This window comes from Bacillus rossius, chromosome 8 (assembly GCF_032445375.1).
Source record: "Bacillus rossius redtenbacheri isolate Brsri chromosome 8, Brsri_v3, whole genome shotgun sequence".
Lineage (NCBI taxonomy): Eukaryota > Metazoa > Arthropoda > Insecta > Phasmatodea > Bacillidae > Bacillus > Bacillus rossius.
This window is the reverse complement of record NC_086336.1, coordinates 64,990,930-65,018,156: the sequence shown is the minus strand read 5'-3', so window position 1 is coordinate 65,018,156 and position 27,227 is coordinate 64,990,930. Positions and strand designations below refer to the sequence as shown.

The window sequence follows — 27,227 nt, the reverse complement described above, 5'->3', positions numbered from 1 at the left end:
CCGGCCCGTGCGGCGGACCGGGACGTCAGGTGGCGGGGAACAGACAGGCATGGCCCGCCTCCCCCCCTCCACTGACGGAGGTCCCGTTTCCGCACGCTCTTCGTCCCGCGGAAGTTGACCCGGCGGCGCGGTGATCTTGAATGGTCCGACTCGGCTGTACTCGTCGTCGCTCGGCTGGACTCGGCTCCCGCTCGACCCGAAGGGCGCAATTCGCCTGCGCTCATCCGGCGCGATCCCTTGAAGGGGAAAAGGGGGAAGAGCGAACTCACTCGCGCGGCCGAATGAAACCCGATACCTGTGTGACGCGCTCTTATCGCTTGACGGCGCAATCTCACACCATTTTGGCGCGTCGGCTTCCGCTCCCGCGCCGCTCTTGTCCACGCTCGACTCCCTGCAGCATTCTCGCGGCTCCCGAAAGTTTTGAAAATCTGCACTTTTCATGTCCGTTTCTATGTAAAAGCTCATGGTCAGCCACACTAGTTGGGCGCCATTTTGACGACGTTAGGGCCGTTCCCGTGGTTCGGAGTCGCTGCTCAGCTGCTCCGGTAGAGAGGGTACGTGCCACGTGGCAAGGGAACTACCCTAACTTAGGTGGAATAAAAGAGTTTTGACGTTAAGGTGTGTTTAATGCACACGTCACACTGTACATGGGCTGTCACGGCTCCCCTCTGTGACAGTCCATCAGGGCGAGGCCCGGCTCCACGCACCTTGAGCGCGACACGACACTACCAGTGACCTGACTGGCGGTGACACGACAGTGACGCGACTGACAGTGGCGTGGATGACGGTGACGTGACTGGCAGTGACGCGATTGACGATGACATGAAAGACTGACGTAACTGCCGACGCGAACGACGGTGACGTGACTCCCGGTGACGTGATTGACGGTGACGTAACTGACGACGCGAACGACTGACGGTGACGTGACCTTCGCGACCGCGCTCTCTCATGCCACTTCGGCGACTGACTCCCCCCACGCTCCGCGACGTCTCAGCGGCCTCCCCCCTTGCCGCGTGCACATGAATCTCCCCTCTTTCCTTCGTGTGCGAGTGCGTGGAGCCACATGGTCACAGGCGGGGAGACGCGACTCAGTCGCCCGGGAAACACATTTTATCCGTTTTGAACTCAACACAATATCAACACAACAAGACAAATAGATATTCACACCCTTACATAATTACATAAACAAAACCTGTTACACTTTTGCGCACGGGCGCCGGCGCACACGCAAGCCTGAAGCAGCGACGGGCAATAATGGCCTCAGCGAGCCGGAGGAGCACTTGGGACGACGTCAAACTATTCTTGATACCGAATCTATTCATATGAATCAGTTTTGTGTAATGATTCGATCGAAAGTTTTGTTCATTAGGAGATGTGGCTCTTATCAAAAATCATACCTCGCTTACTTTTTGGTGCATTAGTTACCTCTTTGCGCTTGGCTGGTTATCATAATATTGTTACGATATGGGGGGGTTCGTAAAGGGATAGCCCAATTAAAGATTTTATTACACACACAGTTTTATTTATTGCCAAAATTTACATTACTAGCAAATAATCTAATGCCAATTAATCAATTTTACATAAAAATGTTGCTTCCCCAGTCACTCCTTTCTTACAATCCACACACCTCTTTGGGCCGCACCTCTGGCGCAACTCTCGCCGCAGCACCCTTCGTGGTCCTCCGTCGCCGCACTCCGCCGCCGCCAACGCACTTCCCCTTCGCCGAGATCCCACTCGACGGCTCGCTCGGAACTCCGCCGCACCCGCGACACTATCGCCCGGAACTGAACTCTTCATCCAGAGACTTCGCCACTCTATCGCCCAGAAACTCTGCCGCGGGAAAACTCCCGGCTCCACTCACTGACTCACTCCCTGCCCTGGAACCTTCGTCCAAGTACTTCGCCACTCTGTCGCACCCTCGGCACTATCGCCCCGAAAACTCCGCCGCGGGAGAACTCCCTTCTCTCGGAGGCCGGCGTCCCGGGCTTATGTATTACAGGCGCCGCTTCTCGAATTAACCAGCGTGGCTGGGGCCAGTCGCGTCATTCCGCGCCGATCCGACGGCAGAAAACTCTCGAAACACGTGTCGGCAGTGGCGGATCCAGGATTTTGGTTTCGGAGGGGCTTTACCCAGCTGAGGCTAGGCTTTGTCAAGGCAAACACTAAAACAATAGTGGACCCAGATGCTTTTGGAGGGGGCTTGAGCCCCTTAGCCCCCCTTCTGGATCCGCTACTGCGTGTCGGCTGCTGCCAGGTAACGCGCGGGACTCCGCAGCTGTCAGGTGTCAGTTACATGTCAAAAGCAGGGCGTCGCGCGGGGAGCGGGGGAAGGAGGGGGGAAAGCGACAATCCTTGTAATCTTCCAGGCGCGCGCGGCGCATCTCATGTTGCGGCGGCCTCCAGCCATCTCTGCACCTGCACGTGTCGCGGCCTCACTCACGTTCGTAACAATATGCTCAGCTCGGATAGCTGAAATTCCAGACGTCTAGCTGCATACAGTTACAAAAATATCGACTGTTGATCGTTACAAATGCTTCCTCCAGTGATACATATTCAATTCGGGAGTATCTGCATACACAATCGCATTGATGATGATGATTCCTTAATACTAGTTTCCGAGCACGATTACACCACGTTACATCAAGGTGGAAAGCAGCGGTGTACTTGAGTTTTTCTTATCAGGTTGTTTTTGTGTGATGGTTTATAATTCCTTTCCATGAAAGTAGGTATATCGTAATACCCCAGTCCTGGACCTAAATGGAAAATTTTTCTTAATTAAAAAATTCCCGATTCGGCCGAAAATCAAAATTTGTACCTTTAGTTCCATGACCAGGAGCTCGACACACACGTCAAACATATTTACATTAGATAATGACACAGCATTTGCCAAATAACATCAATATTCATTTAAGTTCGACAGCTGATGTCAAATTTAATATCATAATTTTGTCTAAAGTTAAAACCACCATTAAACTTCTTTACATGTGTTATTTTTCTTTATATGATATTTATGAGTTATTTAATAACGATATAAGTAACAACTAAACACCTCTGTTTTAGGAACGCTCAAAAAAGCCAGTACAAGCTGAACTGGTACTTCACCTGAGTTCGTCGTGCGTGCGCATTCCTTCCCCTCTTTAACATCCACTCTTTACGAGCACTCCTGACGGCATGCCTTGTCTGCGGGGCGCCACCTATTGAAACCATTCTCCTCAGTCGCCTCTGCGCATGCGCGGAGAGGAGGTTGTATTTTTATATTATCTGTGGATACAGGCCGGTCTTCACTTCTACTCGCCGATGTGCTAGACGAAGTTCGTTGCTCGTTCTGGTGGGGCAATGTGGGGTCACCAACAGAGAGTAGGGAAACACAGATGGAGCAAAGGAAAATTCCAGGAGAAAGAGCAGAAATCAGAGAATGAGGAAAGATATTTATGATTGGGGACTCCATATGGGGAGGGTTAGGATTGGGGGAGCTGGGGAGGTGTATGTTTAAGGGTGGTAGGAGAATAGGAGATTTTACAGATGTTATCAGAAACCTGAGGAGTTAGAGAAGAGTGAGATAGGTAAATCATCTGGGAGGGGGGGGGGGGGATGAATGATTTAATGTACTGGGAGGGGGTTGAGAGTATGGAAGAGGAAATGAGACAGCTTGAAAAGGAAGCGATAAGGAAATGGACTTAATAATACAGAGTTCTCTTATGAAAAGAAGTCCCCACGAGACTTGTGGAAGAGGCTAACAGGGTGACGAGGGTAGCATGAGTAAAGCTGGGGGGTTAAATATGTAAACATCAGGAGCCAGCTGGAGGAAGACGATGTCAGTGAGAATGGGGTTCACCCAAATCTAAAATAGCAGGAGAAACTGTCAAGGTTTCTGGAGGTCACGAAAGCACGTAGGGTAGTGGGAAGAGGGGAATACCAATCGGTAAATGGGAAAGTGGGGGACAAATATAGGGGGAAAGGAAAGAGAAAGGACCGGATGTGGAGGAGTTGGACAGCGTGGAGGTGGGGAGGTGGAAATGGAAGAGCAAAAGTACGAGGAGGCAATGAACATGTGAGGACAGTGGTGATAAACTGTAGAAGTGTGTGTACCGGAAGTTAGACATGTTCTGGAGCATAGTTGAGGCATATGGAGCGGTAATTATTGTAGCGGTAGAGACAGGGCCGGCACGTCCATACAGGCGAACTAGGCAACCGCCTAGGGCGCCAAGTAGCTGGGGGCGGCGCAACACGACACATAACAGCTGATATAATATGTTTAACGATTATTGAAACTAGATGAAAATTGACTTTTGTAACAGTTTGGAATGTTTATATTGATATAAGTAATTATTTAAAGTCCAGGGTGACCTGTTTATGATTTGTAATAAGTAAAACAGTAAAATAAAACAAAAAAAAAAAAAAACCAAGCATGCTTACATTTGATTGTTGACAAAATCTTAGGCTTACGTGATGTATTTTGAGGCAAGGAAATGTTTTTTTTGAGGTGTCCGGCGGGGGGAAGGGGGAGAGGGGCATTAAGGTTTTTCGCCTAGGGCGCCAATTTACCTTGCACCGGCCCTGGGTAGAGACTGTTAGATGAGGAAATTGGGGATGGGGAACTGAGGAGAGCTAACAATGAGGTATTTGGAAGGTACAGGAATAGAAAGGGAGGGGAGGTGGTGGTATGCTTGCAAGAGGGTCTTACAGGTAGGGATGAATGGGTGAGAGATTAGACAGATATGTTAAGAGATGAGAGTTAGAGGATTGGAATCCAAATTTGTTCTACACAGAGCTGTTGAGAGGGAGTGGCATTGTGGGTGAGATGGTAGGGGAAGGGGACCCCAGGACACGGGCACCAGGGGGGAAGCCCCAGATGTTTTCAGATTTTTAATACTAGGGTTTACTGATAGGATTAAAATTTTAATTATATTTTTAATTCATAGGAAACCTTACAAGTAGAGATCAGCCAATCAAATTCTCAAATACCATCAAATCCTTTGTGTTCAAAGAATTCAATATTCCAGGAAAAAGATTCCAAGGGAAATATTAGGAAAAAAGTAAATTAAATAACTCAACACTGATAACCTCTGACGTTTGGAAGTCAGTTTTTTTCTTCATACTTATCATGTTACCATTCCCCAGGATATTATACTTTTAACATATAATTAATAACAATAGAATTACAATATGTATTGATTCTCAAAACTTAATTTGTGAAACAACCATTTTAAATGTAGAATGTTTCAACACCACAGTCAATACTTTTCATTTATTGCACATTATTTTATTTTTGACCCTTGACACCTAGATTTCGGTTCGAGGAACTCTCTGGGATTTTAATTCAAGATTCGGGTTCGAGAAAATTAAGATTTTACCTATCACCATTTTTAAGTAATGCGATACACTCAGAACACGTTTACAGTCATGACCACAGGAATCTTTAGTCCTTAGATTTTTTTTTGAAGTTATACTTCTTTGGACACATTTAAAAAAAAATTAATGAATTTTTACGATGCACTGGCAATATGCAACTAAATTTTCACAGGATGAAAAAAAAAGTTACAAATCCTAAAAATTATATGTTATTTTAAATCTTATATTTTGGTGACTGATATTGAAAACAGGTCCATATAATTAAAAAAAATATATATTTATTTTGAATAATAGTGATAGAATTTGTATTTATAAACTTTTTCAAGTGTATTTATACAAGTGAGGTAATTTTCCCATATGTATAAAATATTTGCATTATGAATTATTACATAATTTTCTAACAAATAATTATAATTAATAAACTAGAATGAATATTCAGAAAATTTATTTATTTTTCATTATTAATTAAAATTCATCTAGATTATTTTACTAAATTAGATAATTAATTTTATTCACATTTTTTTATTAATATTCAATACTGAGTATTTATTTAAATTTTTTTAATTTGATTGAATTTATACTTTACTAAACATATTTGTGATATCACTCCAGTACTTTTATTATTATATTTCTATAATTATTTGCATGCAAAATTAAATTTAATTTTTTACTATGCCAAGTAAACCCCATTACGTAAATACACACACTCATTTGTTTTTAAATTATGGGGCTTGAAGTTGTACAACAAATATTACGAAGAAGGCTCGACAAAACCATTTGCTCCCAGGTCTTTGGTTTGTTTCTATGGCAGAGTCCACGCATTCTGCAAAATCAGACCACTCTGCTTTGGCTCTAATAAGAAGCAATTCATCAGAATCCATTGCTGATGCTACAGCACAACGTACGAGGATGATACAACAAACTTACCACAAAAAAATATTCAGTTTCAACATAAAAGATACAGTGAATTACAAATAAAAAATCATAGCTGTAAAGGAATGTAACTAATGAGCCACTGAAAACTAAAACAGTGAAAAATGTCAACGTGAAGTTTGAATAGAATGATAATGTTCGCAGGCTTTCATGGACATTGTCTGAAGTAGCTTGGTTTCTGGGTTGTAGCCGCGTCCTTGGCAAATAATTCACCAACGTTTCGATCGACATTGCAGTCGCCATCATCAGGGAGCAGTTACCTACTGATGCTCCCTGATGATGGCGACTGCAATGTCGACCGAAACGTCGGTGAATTATTTGCCAAGGACATGGCTACAACCCAGAAACCAAGCTACTTTTGAATAACATGACTGCATCTCTTGCCTAGACAGACATCAACACCTGATTGGGAAAAGCACTTGCATGGAAAAACTGACTGTGTTGAAATAAAAATATGTATTTTCATTGATTCACTCAATACTGTATGCAAATTTTAGCAGATGGTCACAACATATTGGTGTTACATCCATGTTGTATAAGGCTACCAAAGTAATATCTTGCATAGAATAAATAATAATATAAACACAACTTATGTAATTGATATAGTATTGTTATTTTACAGTGCAAACAAATACAGTTCAGATTTAGAGCTTTATTCAACAGACTATTAAGAACAGATAATATTCCTTTTGGAACAAGAAGCACATTTATTTACAACTAAACAAATTCATCTTTTGGAGAGATCTCATTTACACTATGATCCTCAGAACTATACACAATTCAGAAAAAAATAGGTGGTACATACTAAATAATTTCATTAGATTCTTTATAAATCACCTCACAAAAACTTCTTACAGATTTACAAAAATTTGGCACAATATCAGTTAATAAATCTTAGCTTAGTTAAAAAATAATTTATAATCAACCAAAAATTAAAATACACTATTATAAATAAAATGACAAAAAAAAAATTAAAAACATCTTAACAAACACAAAAGTAAAAAATAAATACACTATATGTGAAGCGATTGCACAAGTGACAACAGTGCTTCTAAAGTTAGAAATATGGAGGAGAAGTTAAAATTTACATGATGTATTAATTTACACCGGCAAAACATATGGTCTGAAAGCAGTGGTGTAGCCAGGATTTGTTGATTGGGGGGGGGGGGGGGGGGAGAGGGGTTGTTAAGAAGCATAGCCCCCCCCCCCCCCTCGTAATAAAGTGGGGTCCGGGGGGTCCAAAATTTGAATTTAAAAGGTGTAAAATAGTGCTATTTTAGCAGTTTTCGGTTTTTTAAATTTAAATATTGTAATGGTAAAAATTTTTTATTTATTTTAATACGAAATTTGTTTGAGTGATGAATAAGAAATTAATTAAAGATTTGGTGCTAAGGGAGGGGGCTGGGGGGGGTTTGAACCCCAGACCCCCCCCCTCCCCTGGCTACGCCCCTGTCCGAATGTGCGGACTACGTTCAGGCTACGTGGTTTATTTTGACGTGTATCAATACAGTTGCTACGACAGCTGACGAGGCGCGAGCCTCAGGACGAGCCGCGGTGCAGCAGGTACAGGAGCGAGAAGACGGCGAGCAGCAGCAGGAGCACGCAGGCGGCGACCACCACCAGCACCTGGGCCACGCCCCGCTGGTCGGAGACTGCGTACAGCTTGCGCCGGCCCCGTAGCGCCAGCAGGGGCTCCAGGAGGCCGCCCGTCGAGGGCAGCAGCCCCACGGTCGCCTGCACGGCCCGGTCCGCGCGGCGCCCGGCCGGGGGCGTGCTCCCCGACACGCGGATGCTCACGTGCTTGCCGGGGGCTCTCCGCGGGTCCTCCGCCTCCGGGACGCGGAGGTGCTCCCCCGTGCAGGACATCCTGGCGGTGATGCTCCGGCTACAGCTGCCCGCCGCAGGGTCGCCGCCCCGCCGCTCCGGGACCCCGAACACAGACGTCCAATCCCTCCCCCGCGGGAGGAACCCCGTGTCAGCGTCCGGCTCGCGCTTGCCCGCCCGCGCCAGCGGCACGAACCGCTCCCCCTCCACGCACCGCGGCAGTGCCAGCCCGTCCTGGGTCCACGCGGGGGGCGTCCACGGCGACCCCCCGCAGGCTGCGAGCGAAGCGGAAGTACAGGTCGCTGTAGACCGCCCGGTTACCGGCCACCAGCGCGAGCTGCAGGGGGCACCCGCCACTCCCGAGTCAGTTCGCCGAGCTCACCGGTGCGGGGTGCGACTCCTCTATCTTGTTCAGGTCGTACACCACCTGAAATACCAGGATTGTGTTAGTTAGTTTCAACTGTTGCTCAGCATGTTACAAGTATACACGGCAACGAGGTGACGTGACGGCGCGCACGCACCTCCAGCAGGCAGCCCATGCTCCAGGCCTGCGTGCGGCAGCTGTCGCGGCAGTAGGCCCCGTCCTTGTTGGTGAGTTCGGGCAGCCCGCGCCACGGCGACGTCTGCAGCTCCGCGAAGTGCCGCGCCAGCAGGGCGCGCGTGTGCGCCACCGTGCGCCGCAGCTCCTCCGGCCCGCCCGCCGCGCCCGCGAAGTGCAGCCGCGCGCGCAGGAAGAAGCCCAGGGGCCACACCCACTCCTGCGAGCCAGGCCAGTCACACTCTCGCACCACTGCCTCCATTTCAATACCAAGGTATACTTAGGTAGTTGCTTCCTTGCAGCCTTCAGTGAAGTATAACACCAACTAACGGTACAGTAAATATAGTTATTATTTTTAGTCAAAAGGCAAGTTATTAACAAGGGTTTTATTTTTGTCAGAACATTTGCATTAAAAAAAATATATATATATATATTTTTAATAAGATTGATTTTTTTTGTTGAATTTCCTTCATCGGTAAGAAATTATTACATCAGAATTTAAAAAAAAACTAATATATATATATATATATATATATATATATATATATATATATATATATATATATATATATATATATATATATTTAAATATCTCCTTTAATGTATTATTAAATATCTCTTGGTTAGGCAGGGTTTGTAATACACTCAATCCAACCTTGAAGCCAACAAGAAGACTGAAAAAATGATGCTCCAGTAGATTTCAGTTTTTGAGGTAATTCACATGACGTCTATTTGAAAGCAAAGAAAATATTTTTTATGAAACTCAAAACATTTTGTTAAATTAATTTGACAGGAAATTAATATAATTAAAAAAAAAGGAAGACTTATTTTAATGTTTAGTGCGTGAGGGCGACACTCACCGGGCCCTGGTGGTAGTTGAAGCCGTGGGCCAGCTTCGGGTCGTCCGAGTCGTTGCTGTTGTCGTAGTCGCCGTCGTAGTTCCAGTCGCCGGGGTCCAGCGTCCTCATGCCGAGCGGGCCCAGCAGGAGCTCCTCCGCCCGGCGCAGCGCGGGCCACGCGTGGGCCGCGTCGAACAGCTCCGGCGCGGCCACCATGGCCACGGGGAAGTTGCAGCGCAGCTGGTAGTCCGCCCACGGCTGGCTCGATCCGTATGTGTCCTTGTAGATCCCTCGCCTGTGCACGAGGTCCGGCCGCGGCTCTTCCGGGGACGGCTCGGGCGCCACGAAGAACGCTCGCTCGAAGCTCCCCGCGATCCTCCTCTCCCACTCGCGGTACGTCCACGTTATCTTCACTCCTGGAGGATCACGACAAGAAACCAACAGTGCAGATAACCTGACTATATCGGTACGTCCACGTAATCTTCACTCCTGGAGGATCACGTCAAGAAACCAACAGTGTGGATGACCCGACTATACGAGATCATGTGAACCGCTAGGGGCTCAGATTAATAAAATCTAGTGGTCAGAAATTACTAGTCAATCGTCAATTCTTCAACTATGTCGTGCAGTATGTTGAACCTCTTTACCACTTTTCAACCTCTAAACCCTTCCGCATACACACGTCGTCAAAAATATTCGTAGCTGGTGGGAGCCTAGTTGGCTGAACACAAGGCTGCCATGACATCATTCAGAAAAAACTCTCCTTTCTTATAAAACATAGGTTTATCTTTCATTTCATTTCATTTACCTTTAGATGTCTTCCTGACTTAATTAAAAGAAAGTGTGTCCCACAGCCATAGCATTTTGTAAAAACAAATAACCAAAACACTAGTGTACAAAGTGTACTTTGTGAGAGGGCATAATGCACTCAGTGGCAGACTTCTGAACTGTGAGAATATGGTAACATGGTATTATAGGAATGTAATATTACTATGAGAAGATGGCCACAGTTTACTTTGGAATGGCATTGTAATTCAACAAACACATTGATTGTTGTAAGAACATATTGGGCCATGCCCGTAAAGGACGAAGAGGGAAAAGACGAAGGACATCGGTGCCGTGTTTCTTACACTGCAATAAGCTGAGACACAGACCATAAAAACTTAATTTGTAATCTTCTGAAGTCTTGGAATAAAGTAGTATTTGCAACAAAAAAAAAAAAGATATTAATGTTTGAAATTCACCAAATATTGTTATTTATGGACAAAAAAAAATCATACTGAAGTGCATAGATCTGAAAACATTAATTAAATTGTTTATTTTGAATTTCTTATCCAAACAAATGCTCGCTAATTTATTTCATTGATCTGAATGTATCTGTTTTAAACCAAATAATTTCAAGTTATTTTATTGTAAAAAAGTGGAGCACAACAATGTTATAATTATTTTTAAGGAATAAGTATTACAAAGCGGCTTTTGTATAAACGAAATCCACCATTTTAAAAATTAATTTGGACTAAAAAAAAAAAAATAACCATGAAATAATGCCCCTACTCTAGAGGGTTTGCGGAGGAACACAGGGAGTACCGACCGTTCTTCTTCTCCCTGGTGACGCTGCCGTAGGGGAACTTGCCCTGCTCGTGCAGAGCCGCCAGCCAGCTCACGGCCTTCTTGCTGAGGCCGACCAGCTCCACCGCCGAGCCGTCCCTCGGGGTCGCCGGCCGGCCGCGGTTGCCCGCCTTGTCGCTCGAGCCCATCTTGTCCATCCACGTGCCGCAGTTGTAGCTGTTGCCCCCGAACACGAAGCCTGCAACAACACCCTCTCCCGCCGTGAGGACGAGGCTTCACCTCGCGAGACCGGTTACAGTGCGTTTGTCCTCAAACTTTGGTTTCGCGTTGCCTTCTGCATTATGGTCCTGGGTCTGGGTAAAGCTCTCCTATTCCGGCTACATGTTGAACCTGTGACCTGAGACTTGCCGCTCACAAGCTGTAGACACTGAGGCTACAAGTCGAACATCTCAACATTAGTCGCGTAAAAATAAGTAGAGACAAGATTACATAGTTTTGATTTTAAGACAATATTGTTTTTTTACTTATTTCACCAAAATATTCTCATTTTAATTCACACCTGATGCACTACTAATACAGTGGAATGATTAGAAATAATAATGTCTAGAACAGAACTACTCAAAAAAAAAAAAAAAAAGAATTGGCTAATTTTTGTGTTTTAATGATTTAAGCATATGCCATCGTTAATGTAAAAACGTGTTATTAATGTAAGTGGTGCAAGATTATGTATATGTATAATATTAATTTTTTTCCAAACCATTTAGATCATATATATTAAAATACACATTTCCTGCTGAATAAATTATATTCAATGAATTCACTATGATAAAAGATTAAATTTTTGTAATTTGATTGAAGTTTTGTCAAATTGCTGATTGATTTAATGTTTTTATTACATTTCAGTGCTAAATTGTGCATTAATTTGCATTTAGGTGTTATATATTGCATTGACATGCATTGTGGTGTTATTCAATTTTTATCGCAATTCACCATATAATCTTGTTCCTAATTATACGTGAAATCTCACAGATAGAGGTAGACGTAAAATGTCTTATAATGCCCAATGATAACCCTCTTAGAATATGTAAAAAAAAAATAAAAAAATAAAAAAATAAAAAAAATATTAATTAATATTAATTTTTTGGACTTTTCCATTAGTGCATCACTATGACATACACACAAGTTATTCCACTTGCATTGCAATATTTAGTTATTAAATGTCAAAGAAAATATCCTAAACTTTTTACTCTATAAACAGACAAATGGACCACGCTGAACTTTTGTGGTCATGCTTAGTTTATTAGTTGTTTCTAAAGATAGCAAAGTATGCAAGCCAAAGTGTAATGGCCGGATGTGCAAAAAAAAAAAAAACACACCTGTCTCTGGATGGACGCCAATCTGATTGTTGAACCCTTTATCAGTCATGTGGGCGTCTATCTCGCGTCCTGCATTTCGCTCGCGAAAGAACAGGCCTTGGAAGTGAACCGACAGTGCTTCTTGAATGATGTCTTGAAGCAGCTGATCCTGAAATGAACGGTGTGGATTGATTACAATCCTGCAACTTGGAATCATCAGCTACCTGTACATTCAAAACATCCGCTGAATAATGACTGTAAACCATTCCTGAACTAACACCACAATTAATCCTTTGTGCAGTGGACTGCGGAAATAACCGCCACACCACCGACATTGGAAAATATAAACTTTAAAACCATGTGACTGTGGTTGCGGCTGTTTTCAAGAGATATTTTTTGCTCAAATTTAACTTTTGTAAGTAGGTACAGCAAAACCCCGTTCCTAATTATCTGTCAGTCCGCCGAGAGGCTGCACTCACAGCTGCTCCCGGAGGCAAGCGGGGCGAGTCGTCCTGGGGGAACAGCCGGGACACCTTGTCCTGCAGGATCGCCAGGCCATTGGGGGCCTCCTCCACGTAGCTCTGGACACAGTGCAGCCACCACCACACCGCGTCGCGGCAGTTGTAGCGGGGCTTGAAGCCCCCGTCCAGCAGGTTGGGGATGAGGCCGTGACGCAGGCAGGCGGCGTACCCCAGGATGTGGTACCTGCCACAGTCCCACAGTCCCGCCCCGTCTCCGGCAAACCCTTTCCAAAACATGGGCACAAATTTTTTAAGTGCTGGTATTACTAAGTTAATTGGAGAGATGATTTGTTTTGATAATCAGTCTTTTACAGTGGTCGAAGATAAAGGTTTCAGAGCTCTAGTAGGTTTCAGAGCTGTTGATCTAGACCGTGTCTAAAAGTTTCTTTTTTAAATAAAAATTAAAAGGATTAAATAATTCTGCATAAAGTTTAATTTTTTCTCTTAACATATAAATTATTTTATAATAACCCTTGAGATCTGGATTCGGATTCGAGAGGTGGATTCGAGGTACTGTTTGGGATTCGAATTCAAGATTCGGATTCGGGAAAAATGGGATTCGACCAATCACTAATTTTTTTTTAAAATTTTTTTTTAAATTTTATGTTTTATCATCGAGTCATCAATAGGGACAAGATTATATCGTAAACTGCGATAAAACTTAAACATATATAACCATATAACACCAAAATTCATGTTAATACACCACAAAGCCCCAAAATGCAATTGAAATCAAGAAAATTTGGTAGTGATGCAAAGCTTTGCATCTAATGTGAAGCTATGTACATATTTGTTTACAAGGCTTTAAAATATTGGAAGCCTAAGATTAGCTCATGAAAATAATTTTTTCCCTGTGTGTTATATGTTTTGCTTGCATAAATTTGGTTATTTAAAATAAAAAGGGGGGGGGGGGGGGGGGGGGGGTTTGTCTGTAAAGTCGGTTTACAGACAATAATTTTACGTGATAACGTCATAAGAAAACATTGATGAAAAATTGCATACTTTTTAATTTTCAAAATTTATTTACAGTTTTTGCAAATTTAATTTAAATCATTTGTTCAAATATAATCATGAACAATTAGTTATAGAAATAAACTGAAATCAAATCAATGTCAATAAATTGTTAATTTGAAATGACGAAATTGGACAAATAAATAAAAAAATTTAAATTGCTACTTTTAAAAAGTCCGCCTTAACCTGTTTGATATTATAGAAGATTTTCTCGCACGGTGGTTGGCCGGTTCTTGCACGCTCGGCTCAGGCGGAACGTGACAATGAGTCATGCTTTTTCATGCGTGCAGCCGGCGTTCATCGATTTATAAGACGTTATCACGTCAAAAAAAATCAAAAAGTAGCATTCCATTTGCATTTTTGAATGGTTTAGATTAATACTACTGGATGGGTATTCTATAATTTTTTTATTGAATGATGTTTAGGCCTGTGCGAATACCAGTTTTTCAATGCGAAGCGAAGTGCGAAGCGAATACTTACTATTCGTGCGAAGCCAAATCGAATAGTAAATATTTTTTTCTGCTGTAATTTTAAATACTGAATTTTGTTACTCTAAAATTTTTTTAACTGCACATATGTAGTTAAACAAGTGAAAACAAAATGCAAGTTGCATATTGGTAGGTAATTTTATTAAAGTTAGTAATAGATTAAATATACTGACTATTCACAAATCCACATATTGCTACTGAAAGTAAAGGTAATCCTGTATTGCTTTTGCTTATAAAAATTACTGAATAGAAATTACAGATTCTTAAGCAACATTGAGTATAAGAATAATATAAGAAGCCAACATAATCCTCTAAAAAAATTTTTCACTTACAAACTAAACAATACAACTGAAAATTTCATCATACTAATTTCTCACTACAATTATTTATAGTGAAACACATGTACCTAACCTCATTACTTTTTGTATATTAGGAATAAAATTTAAGTAGCATAAATAAATAACACTCAAATGGAACAATAATAAATTAACTTGTAGCCTTGCAGTTGCAATTTAACAATTTAAAAAAAATACATTACATATTAAAAATTATAGCCACACATTACTCTGCTAATACTAGTTTTACATTGCCAAAATACACACGAGTATATTTTTAAAGGACATTACACAGTTTTCTTATGCTTCAAATTAGCATGTAAAAATACTAGCTGTTCCACATGTTCGGGCAAGAGACTTTCCCTACGGCTGCTGACCACATTTCCTGCAGAAGAAAAAAGTCTCTCTGATGATACCTGAGTTGCAGGAATACCCAGGTATTTAACAGCAATCTGTGTTAGGTTAGGATATTTGTTTCTGCCTTCAATTTTCCACCAGTGAAGGGAATCATCACCTCTGTTAAGACGTGGTTCTTTGAGGTATCTTCTCACTTCCTCCGATTCATCTATGTCGACTTGATTAGGAATAGAATCTAGGACACACCACAAACTTGATGCTGGACTCTGAGAGGATGTAGGTACATCTTGAGGTAACTTATTTTCTTTTGGCAATAGTCTGAGTGCAGAAATCAGTGTAGCCTGTGCTTCTGTGTCAGAAATTAACACACCCTTGAACCTTGGATCTATTAACATTGAAATGCGATTCACTGACTCCATAATAAAATTTTGGAATCTGGATTTCAAAAATTTTATTAACGCTCTTGCAAATGTTACTCCATCTTTCTTCTGGCGAATATGCAGCTCAAGGTTAGCCAACAAGCAGTGCAAAATTGGGATTACCATTGATGATGTAGCATATTTTTCCCCACTCATTTCATCAGTGGCCTCTGCAAGTGGTTTTAAAATCTCAACAATACCTTCTGCTTGCTTCCACTCTGACACAGAGAGCATTTCTGTACTGTTTGAATCTGCATGTTCGGCCACCATAGCAGGTCTTATCTGAATCAGCCGCTTCAGCATAGCAAACTCAGAATTCCAACGTGTGTCCACATATTGGATAACCTCCAGTTTTTGTATGTTCATCTGTTCTTGAAGTTTGTGCAGTCGTTTCCTTGCAGAACTACTGCGTCGGTAATGACCAACAATAGCTCTTGCTTTGGAAAGGAGTGTTTGTGTACCTGCACATTCTTTATTTGCATCTTCAATGGCTAATTGAAGCGAATGGGCAAAACAATTTCGGGCATTTTCATGAAATAGTGAAGAACATGCTAATTTATAGTTTGCAGCATTGTCAGTGATGCAAAAAATGGGTATAGTGGCATTTTCAACAGAAATACCCCAGTCACATAAAACTGATTTAATTGCTGTAGCAATGTTGACACTTGTGTGAGATTCCTGAACTACAATATTGCTCATGGCAAATGAAACCAGGGAAAAATCGGGCCTGAGGTAGTGGCACGTCAGACTGATGTAGGCCCTAACTGTCATTGGAACGAGAAGTCCAGCCATCTGATGTTAATGATATGGCTGACAGTGATGGAAGGTCTGCAACAAGCATTGACTGAAGTGCTTGTTTAGTTTCTTCGTAGAGGGCCGGGACATAGTGTTCGGAAAATGTGGTCCGAGAAGGTACTTGGTAAGTTGGTGCTACGTGCCGGTTGGCCATCAGTTCTTTGAAACCTTCACCTTCTACGAAATCGTATGGCAACAACTCTGTTGCCAACATTTTTGTAATTTGTTTCGTAATGGACTGAGCTCTGGGGTCACTTGGCGGCATTTTTGTGGATTTCATTAATACTTGTGAAATGGTCGGCTGCTGCAAGCTTGTTTTAGTAGCTTGTTCGGGATTTGGTTTTAATGTTTAGGTCTCTTTCTTATCTTGCATCATGCGATGGTATAATGCTGCATGTTTAGCCTGCAAGTGATTTTGCAATGTAGTGGTTGTACCTGGAACCGAACCACAACATAAAGGTACTTATATGTGTGGTGTGTGTATTAAAAAATAAATAATATATAGAGAAATTATTTTCTATATATTTTGTTAATATGGTAGATAACATGGTAGTTAACATGGTAGATAGTTAAACTTTAAGACGTTAAGAATAAATATGGACTTGTATAATTCGCTGCCATTTTCACTAAGCATATAAAATAATACTCAAATTGAAATTAAAACAAAGAATGTTGTAATGTTATTCCAATATTGATTTTAAAATGCTCTTTACCATTAACAGCCTAGTCTGGATAGTCCATCGAGTCTCAAACCTTCACCCAGCTTCCCCATAAATAGAGCCAAGATTATATGGTTTTATGCGAAATCGCGAATTTTCACGCGAAATTCATCCCAAACCGCGAAAAATGCGAAATGTTTTCTAACCACAAATAAACACCTCAATATTGATTTAAATCGTTAACTACCGACTATTGGTTGATTGACAAAAATTCCGTAACTGTTTGTAGAAGAAATGGTCGTCATCCAACTGCAGTGTGGTGGTTATTTAATGCGTTAATTATTCATCTTAAAAAATTACAAGATATCACAAAAATTGACGATTTCACGAACAAAAAAAGATCGTTATCGGAGTTAGGTTAGGGTTTTTAAACGCATCTAGCCACTAGTAGTGATGGGTCGTTCGTTAACGATTCGTTCAAAAAGAACGAATCTTTGAGAGAACGAAATCTTGCGATTCGTTCGCGATGTAAAGAACCGGCTCTTTGAGAGCCGGTACCTTGAAAGATTCGGTAGAACGAAAATGCGGAGAGAACGAGAGAACCAACCGGCTCTTTGAGAGCCGGTACCTTGAAAGATTCGGAAGAACGAAAACGCGGAGAGAACGAGAGAACGAGATGAGAGAACCGGCCACGCGCCCGGTCTGATTCGTTCGTGAAATGATTCATGACGTCAGGAGTCTGAAGAATTAGTAATCACAGCGTGAGCATGTTCATAAGAGCTAACGATAACTGATCAAATAAAATAGGGTAACATGAAAAGTATCTATACCTGAAAATGTCAACTGTTAAGTAGTGGTTTAAAATTGCGTTTTCACATTCACATACACAAATTTGGGGGGGGAAAAAAAACATGAATTAAAAATAACAGGGAAAGTAACTACAAATGTTCACACTTACCATTTAGGTGTTAATTAATGTACCTACTTCATTTTTCTCTCTTCATACTGAATCGCAGTAGTAGTATTCAATTTTTGTCTTTTTTTCTCTAAATGTGTTGGTCTACATGTAAACACTTTACTCTCTCTAGAGTGTAAATAGCCTGTATATTAATATTTGTAACTTAAAAAGTAATACAATATAAATAATCTTGTTTCATATACGCAACTGTGATTCACTGGCTACGAAAAGCAATGTTCAAGTACTAGCTATAATAGTGCGATTACAAATTAAAGTTAAGAAAGATCACTTTCGTACCTAACATTCTTAGATTTAATGCTCCCGTATTATATAGAATCACTGCATGAAGCATTTGCAGCGATCAACAGTCAATAATTTTATAACAGTCAGTATACAACTAGACGTTTGAAATTTCATTTACCCATGCAGAGTAGATAAAGATAACCACCCACGCGATCCAGCCTCCTCTCGTTATCGGGTCACGCGATAACGAGGGGAGGCTGGAAGCAAACACGTAGCCAATACTCTAAAGGATGAACGAGTTACGACACCTGATAAAAGAGCCAGATCCTATTCACAGAAAAGAACGAAATGACCGAGATGAACGAATCGTTCTGAACGAATCTTTCACGGAACTGATCCGAAAGTACCGGTTCGGTCAAAAGAACCGTTCTGCCCATCACTAGCCACTAGAGATCACGCAATATTAACAACTGACGATCGTAAACTTAAAATTATCAAGTTAACAAACACAACAACGTGAAAAATCTCAGCGCCTTGTTTGCTGTATCCTTTGAAAAATACACGTGAAAAAAAACTGCATTCATTAAATAAATACGTATGAAAATAAAATAAAAGCGAACATTGATATTTAATGATCACTTAATATTTAATGAAATTTCACTGTAACGCAATTTTGTGTGCTTGTTGAATAAGCAGTTTACCGTGAAGCCTTCATTTTCATTTCACACTTCACAGGCGAGAGTGCCAAAATCGTAACATAATCGAAGTTTTCCGATCGCTAATGAAAAAGCACCATATTGCAAGGATTTATTTATTTTACGGTCATTAAATATTTTAAATAACGCTTACATACCCAACCCTCCCGGAAAATAAATAAAAACATTTATTTCACTGACCTGACATAACCTAACCTTTTACTTCGGGTTGAGTATATGGCTCTCTCGCCTGTAAAAAGTAGGCTTCCCGCGGTTTATTTTTTCGCTAAAACTTCAGTAAATACTAGTTTTTGGTACCTCCGGGCTTTGTTTACAAATGATGTGCATAAATGAAAGCTAAATTTCTTAATCATGCCGAAAAATAAAGCTACTGAGGCATCACGTGCTGACGAGTTTAAGAATGAGGGATTATATGTCAGTGACGGAAAAATACTTTTCTGTAAATATTGTAATTGCAGTTTGGAGCATGAACGTAAGGACACGGTAAACAAGCACATAATTAGCGACAAACATGTAAAAGCTAAACGATCCCCATGCACTTTGAAACGACAGCTTTCTATCCCAGAAGCAGGAGTGGCGCAAATATGCGCAAAAAAAACAAAAGGAAGATTTTGTTCTCGAAACTGTTGAAGCCTTTGTAGCTGCAGGTATTCCTCTTGAGAAACTTGACAACAGCAAGCTGACTGCATGGATGCAGAAGCATGTAAGTGGTGCTGGTGATCTTCCAACAGCGGATTGGATGAGGAAAAAGTACATTCCCCTACTTAGAGAGAAAAAAGAAGTGGACATCAAGCATCAGCTCTTGGGGCAAGATGTGGTCATACTCGCAGATGAAACCACTGACAAGAGTAATAATTGTGTTTTCAACATCTTGTTTAAAATTCTGAAACCAGGTGCTGAACAAGATGTTATCTTAGGGGCTTCTTGTGTCCTTGATGCAGCAAATGCGGTTTGTTGTTCTTGGGCAGTGATTGATGTATGCTTCAAATATGAAGTCAAGGAAGAAAACATAATTGCGTATGTTACAGATAGTGCCAGGTACATGACAAAATCTGCTGGTACCCTTGAAGGTGTATTTGGTGACCACATGTACCACATACAATGTTGGGCCCATAAAGTAAACAAAATGAAAGCGGATTATCCTGAATTTGCAGCTGCTGCTTTAAAGTTAATATGGATACCTGCAACGAATGTGGACTCAGAAAGATCTTTTTCTAAGTATTCTGTAGTTGTAAGTGACAGAAGAAGATCTCTAAAACCAGAGAATGCTGAACTGCTGACAATGGTGGCTTTTTCCTGAGCTTAATTATATTGCATTTATAGAACAAAAGTTTAACTGTAGTTTCTATTTTAATTAATTTAGACTCTCTCCTGAACTCAGGAACAGTACTTACCTGCATAAGAATACTAAATATTTTAGTTGTTAATTTTTTATGTACTCTCAACATAGTATTGTTTAATGTGCATATTTTAAGTCTCTAAGCACGAATTATTGAAGCATTTGATCAAGGCAGCTCTGCTAGGTGTGTACATGTTATTACATGTGTTTTAATTTTTTATGACGATAAAGACGAAATCCACAATTCTTAATGACGAAAAGTCCTTTTTCATAACACCATAAAATCTTGGCTCTACCCATAAAGTCTCAGCTTGTTTTATTTAAATACAGGCCTACACGTCCCTTTTCCTAACCTCTAAATCCATTCAAATTGTAAGTCAATAAATTTCCCATACATTATTTCTCCTTTTGAAATAATTGTATAAGGGCATTGGTTTGTAACTCCAGTCCACCTCGGCGAATTATATCCTATGTACACGCGTTTCAATTACTCCGTTTCAATTTCTCCAGACATTGTTTACAATAGGTTAGAGTAACTAAAACGGGACATCTAGGTTACAGTAATTAAAACTGTATATTCCCGTCAAGTTTGAATTAATAAACTTTCGGTTTGGACAGGTAGCACAATTTTTATTTAAAACAAATTTAGCATCGCAAAGTAATTTACCTCGTAGCGTTTTTAGTTTCACATTACAGGAGTTGCACTTTGCAACGTCGTCGTTCCCTTTCGTGAAATAATGCCATACTTCACTCTTTCTTCTTTTGGGCGTATTTTCTGAGTTTAAATCAGACATAATCTCCGGTCCGCTAATTACCAGTATCTTTTCGTGGTTTTTAAAAACTTAACAAGCGCAGACCTCTCCCACTTTCTCACAAACAAAAGCAAGTGAGAGCAAGTGTTCTGTTATTTACCGTTCAAAGGAACAAAGAAACGATTGTGTCAAGAAGCAATATCGATTGTTACAAAGTAAGGATCGATTGTCGACTCGCGCACGCTATTAGTCGATACGTAGTGGTTCGGCTACGAATTATTCTAAACATGCGAATATTTAAAATGTATTCGAATTGAAGCGAATATTAAATTATGATTCGAATCGATTCGCATTTGCGAAGCTTCGCACAGGCCTAATGATGTTACACATAAGGCCCAATTGGTTGATCACTTATCAGTTCCAAAATCCTGGATATTTTATTCAATCCTGTATTTTATAATACAAGTATAATATTCATCTTCGCCAAGAAAAATATTTGTAGTTGGATTAAACTTCGTGAATATTTAAAACGTTTGATTAGATGTTCGCTTTACACAGGCCGAGCAGCGGTATAGCTCACCTGGCCTCCTGGTACCTCCCAGTCAGGATGAACAACCCGCGCAGCGCAATGAACGTGTCCCTGCCCCAGTTCCTCATGTAGCCCGTGGTGAAGTGTGGCAGGCCTGAAAATAGGAGGTAATAAGCATTAAATTAAATAACACACCAGCATTAATAGTTTACATAATGAATAAAAAAAATTGGTTGTCTGTAAAGTCGGTTATGGACGATAGTTTAACGTGACGTCATACAAAACATTGAGGAAATGATTGCATACTTTTATGAAAAAAATTGAATCATTTTTATTGAATTATCACTATTTTGTATGAATACAAAGGAGTGAAATGAAATCTACAATTTAATTGATAACGGGACAATGAGTTATCCTTTTTTGTGCGTGCAGCCGGCGTTCATCAATTTATTAGACGTTGACACGTCAAAAAAAAATATTAAATCTTATATAAAATTGAATATCCGTGAAATAATAGCTGAAATTGTTGACCAATCAATCTGAGGTCTCCAGATCCACTGAAGCTTGTGTTCCTCTAATGTCTACTCAACACTTAAAGTTTTTTTATTTTCAATGCACTGCGACAAAACATACCACACCCTGTTCACACCAGTCTTAAAATGAGAACCAAACAATAACAAATAACATTCGAAATATTAAATATGAACAAAAATTTTACCACTGGCAAAACCAAATTAAAATTTGTTTTGTCCTTACAAACATAATGTACGTTCCGATGTACCATGAATTATTTTTTTTAAAAGATTAGTTTCACCTACTATTACAGAAGTCAAAGAAACAAATGGGTAGTAACTTATTTCCGACCCACCATTCATACGATTCACATTTTAAGTTAGAACACAGTCAGCTGGTGGAAATTCAGCAGAATTGAGATTATTTTCTAGCCTGATCCCCCCCCCCCCCCCCCCAAATTAATGTTGCGTGTCTTAAAAATCATATGAATCATATGTAGGTAAATAAGTACTCTCCAGTTTGAGAGTTAAAAAAAAAAATTACTCCTAACTTTTCCCCAGTGCCTCTTCCACAGAAAATCACATCCTGGCTATGCTCCTGATTCTGGAACACTAGCTATAGTGCGGGCCTAACATATTGTGAGCTGGACTCCATTGTTCAATAGAATCACGTTGCTCAGAACAGAGCACTGCTGAGACAAATACTAGTTCTGACTCGGCATGGCCCGGTTACACATCAGCTGCTATAAAAACATGCCTTCGAAAAGACGCTTCAGTTGTGTGTCGACACAGTGAACGTATTACGAACGGGCTTAGCACTGATAAAAACAAGCCTACTGCGCCCAAGGTTATTCCCAACCTCCTTGGCCGCGCCCCCATGATACACAATGACAGCATGCACTGTTTAGCATAAATAGTGCAGTGCTTGACGAGAAGAACAAAACTGTCACGTTGGCCAGCCTGCCTGAAAGTTGAGGAATTTTCGGTTTAACAGGTGGTCCGCCTGGCGCCCGGAAGTGACGTGTTTCTACGGTCAGTTTTTTTTGTTGTTGTTGTTGGTACCTAATGGTAGGAGAAACGTGTCATGTCTTTGCAGTGCAATCCGATTAAAATTGTGAAATCATTGGTGGTTTGTTTTGAATAATGCGCGCCATATTGTCGTTGAACAAACACGCAGTACTTTTGCAGTTCAAACAAATGAAACGAAGCTGCCGGGAAAGCAGACGGGCGAAGGGCCTCACCTGCAGAGAGCGACACGCAGGCCGGCACCTGGTCCCCCGACGCGGCCGTGCGCGTGGGCGGCACGGGCGGGGAGAGGGAGGGCGACAGGGCCGGCAGCGGGGCGGAGCCCACCACGCCCGCGCACTGCACGGAGCCCAGCGCCAGGCTGCGCACGAAGCTCGACCCCTGGCTCACGAACCTGCGGGGCGCGACCACCACACTTCAACCGAGCCGTCCGTCGCCGGCACTCGCTGAGCGTTCAGCAAAACCTGGTTTTCCTACACATCTCAAGGAACCAAGGAAAAAATATATATAATATATATAATGTCTAATTATACTGCAAACCGCTGTGAAACAATTGATACTGTGCACATATCACTCTAAACATCAAATGTCATTTGATGACAGCCTATGCTTAACTTGGTAACAGGAGTGTGCACTTTCCATTTCATGATTTGTTCTGTCTCGATAATGTTTTAAGTTTCACAGCTAGGCACAGAGGCTTGAGATGACGCGACCTCCACGAATATTATGAGCTCCCAACCGCTTGGGTACCAAGACACTGCTCATCGTCCGAGGAGTCGTGCCGAGGTGTTGGTGTCGAACCCACCACACTTGCCACGTGGCGCAACGCGTCAGCGATCACAGTTCCAGAGGACTTTGTGTTATTAAAATAAATTAATATTTCAAGAAACAAAAGCTATCCTCCTGCTATAAACAATCACTTTTTGTTTTGAAAAAAAAAAAAAATATATTATAAATTAGGTTTTGAGGACTAAGATAAGATTAGATGTAAAAATAGTTCCAACTTTATTGAAAAGGGGCAGAAAATTTGTTATTTCAACCTAAAAAACTGTGGGAAAATTTACATTACCGGTTTGAGCAAATTGAACATAGAAACTTTAATCATGCAAAACGAGAGGTTGAGTGTTTTTGTTAACAGGGATGGAGTAGAACACATTTTACAAAAACACCACTGGAGACATTTTTTGCTACTCCCGTTCACTTTTATGCTGATCAATTTCATTTTAAAATAATCCAGCACGCTTACTTTCTAGAGAGCGTCAACTGCTCGCACAGCACGACGACTTCCCGTCTCTCACAGTTATTTTTTAAGCCTTTGTTTTATTTGTGCTTTATACGTCTTGTCGACAGTGAATCACGACACAATGCATTCATCAAAAACTAAGCTCAAGTGGGACAGACAGGATCCAAAAGATGCTATAGTGTTTTCAATTGTTTTTATTTCGTAACTTTTTTTATAGTTCAATATTCGAAAATTAAATTATGGCTTATGCGTTATGAAATTTAAAAACACCATAACCAAGTGTCTATTATTAGTAATATTATTATTACAGATATAAATTCGATATTAAACACCAATGTATTCACAGGGTAAATGACTTATAGCAGCCAGTTACTATTAACTTCAGACATTCAATTGAATTACATACTGTGGTTTAGTTATCAAACGATGGGAAACGTAACGTAAGGAACGCACCGCGACATGAGCCCCCAGGCGCGGTCCAGCAGCAGGCAGTAGGCGCCCGTGACGACCAGGTCGAAGTAGCTGGGCACCAGGTAGCGCGGCAGCTTCTTCACCGGCTCCAGGCTCCCCTCGAGCCAGCGCCCCAGCTCCAGGGTGCCCGCGTCCCGCTTCAGCCGCTGCCACGCGTAGTCTGCAACCCCGCACCACCCCCGCATAGCTCGCTCCACACCGCGCCCCGTCCACACCTCTCGCCTCAGGCAGCTGCTGGGCCTATCACGGCGTGCTGGTCAGTGACCGGTTTTCAAGCTGTTACCATTACCCAGCATACGCGTGCATGTGTATATATGTGTACATGCATATATTCATGTATATGTGTACATTCGTTTGTAAACCACAGCATTCGCTCGCCGTGATTTCGGGAAAACGACGGCAAAACCAAACAAAATTTAGGATGGAGCACCGAGACTCGAATCGCGATCGTACGACGTGAATCCGATGTTTTAATTTAACCACCGAGCCACTTTGCTTAGCTGGTGTAGGAACTGTCCAAACAAAGTCTCGAAGAAGTGTGCACAGCTTTTAGGAACATGACTGTTACTAAATTACTTCCCTACCAGAGGAACATTTGGTACAAGAAATGTTAGAAAAATCTACTCATATGATCCACAATAAAACTTAAAATGTTTTTTTTTTTTTTATTATTTATTTATTTTTTTAAAGAACTATTAGATAAAAACTATGCATACATTTTCAGATTTTGAATGTAAAGTGCAGCACCTACCGTACTTAAATATTGTATAATGTTTAGAATGATGTGTCTATGTAATAAAATTAAAAATTTCATAATTTTCGACATCCACATTAAATGAAAAGATAGATTTTGGTTGATGTCACATATACAGTAAAATCTCATTACAATGTATCTGATAAAACCACAGTTTTGGTACTTGTACTTAGTAATGAAAATACTTAATACTCAACTGTTACTAAATGTAGAGCATATTTTAGGCACCTGAAATTACCTATATAATTTAAACTTTTAAGTGAAAAATACTTCAAAATGAAATACTTTGTAATGTACATTTAACAAATCATCTACAGTAGCTGCATTTTTTTCTACATATCTAAGTAGTAGTTACTTAGCATAAAAATAAAAAAAATAAAAACATACAATTTTTCCTCTGACCAACTTACCCGACAAACTTTTCTTTCTTTCTAAATACATAATTAAGTACATAAATTTATGTTTCTACAAGTTTTCCTATATGTATTTACTAGTCCAAATTACTTTTTAATGCTAAAGCTTTGACTAGATTAAATAAAGTAACCAAATAACGAATCATCATATGAAATCCTTATTGACTTCAAAATTTTGAAGCGAAAAACATGCTTATCATTTGATTTGACAACTTTGTTCTTATTCACAATAAAATTTAGCTACAATTATAATATTTAATATTCAACTAATTTTTGACTATTCAAATTTCACAGCCACAGCTTTTTCTGAAGTTGGTCGAGTACTATCCATGCAGCAAGTATTGTTTCAACATGTGAAACACAGATCTGTTTCATTAAGATTGAAATCAAAATTTATCTGCTGAAACCATGCATAAATTCACAAGAGTAATATTCATTTGATAAAGAGAAAAAAAATAGTAATGTGGTATTGATAAACAAAATCATGTTTTACCAATCATCCAATTTCCTTGACGCAAGTTGTTACACATAGGATGTCCCAGGTCATTAGCTGGTCGGATGTCACTAAGCAGAGACATGAAACCTGAAAAATACAAAATAATAACAACAACTTTTCAATAAATTGTTAACAACAACTAAGACTTGTGTACTAAGGGTTTCATAGTCCATACCCAATGTTAACATATCTCTTAACTTGCCCACACTATTTCTATAATACAGATCTAGTATTTAACTAATTATTTTTAATGTATTTCCTGTTTAAATATAAAATACCTTATGTACTTTCTTTGTTGGGAAGGTAATTAGTGATCAAATTTCCTATTTTCACAAACAGAGTCCAAACAAAAGTTATCTAAAAATTAATCTGAATGTTGGTAATTTAGACACATCTCATCATTACACTTTGTCTACAAAAAAAAATATTTTCCCCCACATGCCCACATCATCAATTTTTTTCAACAAACTTTATAGTGTTTTACATTTGGGAAGTCTCCCATTGGAAAAAAAATGTTTACGTGGGATGATTTACAGAAAGAGAAAATATATGGTTTCCCTTTTAATTGTTCAATAGACTACCAAATGATTTCTTAAATAACAGGATGTTGTGATCATGTAAATCATAAGCTTTCTTGTTACAAACAAAACCCCAATGCCATGTGATCATTATTACATTTATAAAGGAATCTTTGATACAAATCCTACGTCCAAACTAAGATTAGTTCGCCCCATCCCTGGTGCTGGATTTAAATGATAAGTCATAACAGGTAAAGGAAAA

The 27,227-nt window shown here is 40.5% G+C and overlaps 1 protein-coding gene across 1 annotated transcript in view; it reads right to left on the bottom strand.

Annotated features, from left to right (window-relative positions):
* Positions 1 to 8,408: 8,408 nt before the first annotated feature.
* Positions 8,409 to 27,227, bottom strand: part of LOC134535098 (glycogen debranching enzyme) — a 50,701-nt gene continuing 31,882 nt past the window's right edge. The window contains exons 18-27 of the mRNA XM_063373974.1: positions 26,445 to 26,534; positions 24,767 to 24,944; positions 23,286 to 23,464; positions 21,584 to 21,686; positions 12,890 to 13,115; positions 12,432 to 12,579; positions 11,078 to 11,293; positions 9,508 to 9,902; positions 8,631 to 8,867; positions 8,409 to 8,536 (exon numbers count right to left, since the gene is read on the bottom strand). Coding sequence (XP_063230044.1) covers positions 8,474 to 8,536; positions 8,631 to 8,867; positions 9,508 to 9,902; positions 11,078 to 11,293; positions 12,432 to 12,579; positions 12,890 to 13,115; positions 21,584 to 21,686; positions 23,286 to 23,464; positions 24,767 to 24,944; positions 26,445 to 26,534 — 1,835 coding nt within the window. The 3' untranslated portion in view covers positions 8,409 to 8,473. The remainder of the gene's footprint in view (positions 8,537 to 8,630; positions 8,868 to 9,507; positions 9,903 to 11,077; positions 11,294 to 12,431; positions 12,580 to 12,889; positions 13,116 to 21,583; positions 21,687 to 23,285; positions 23,465 to 24,766; positions 24,945 to 26,444; positions 26,535 to 27,227) is intronic.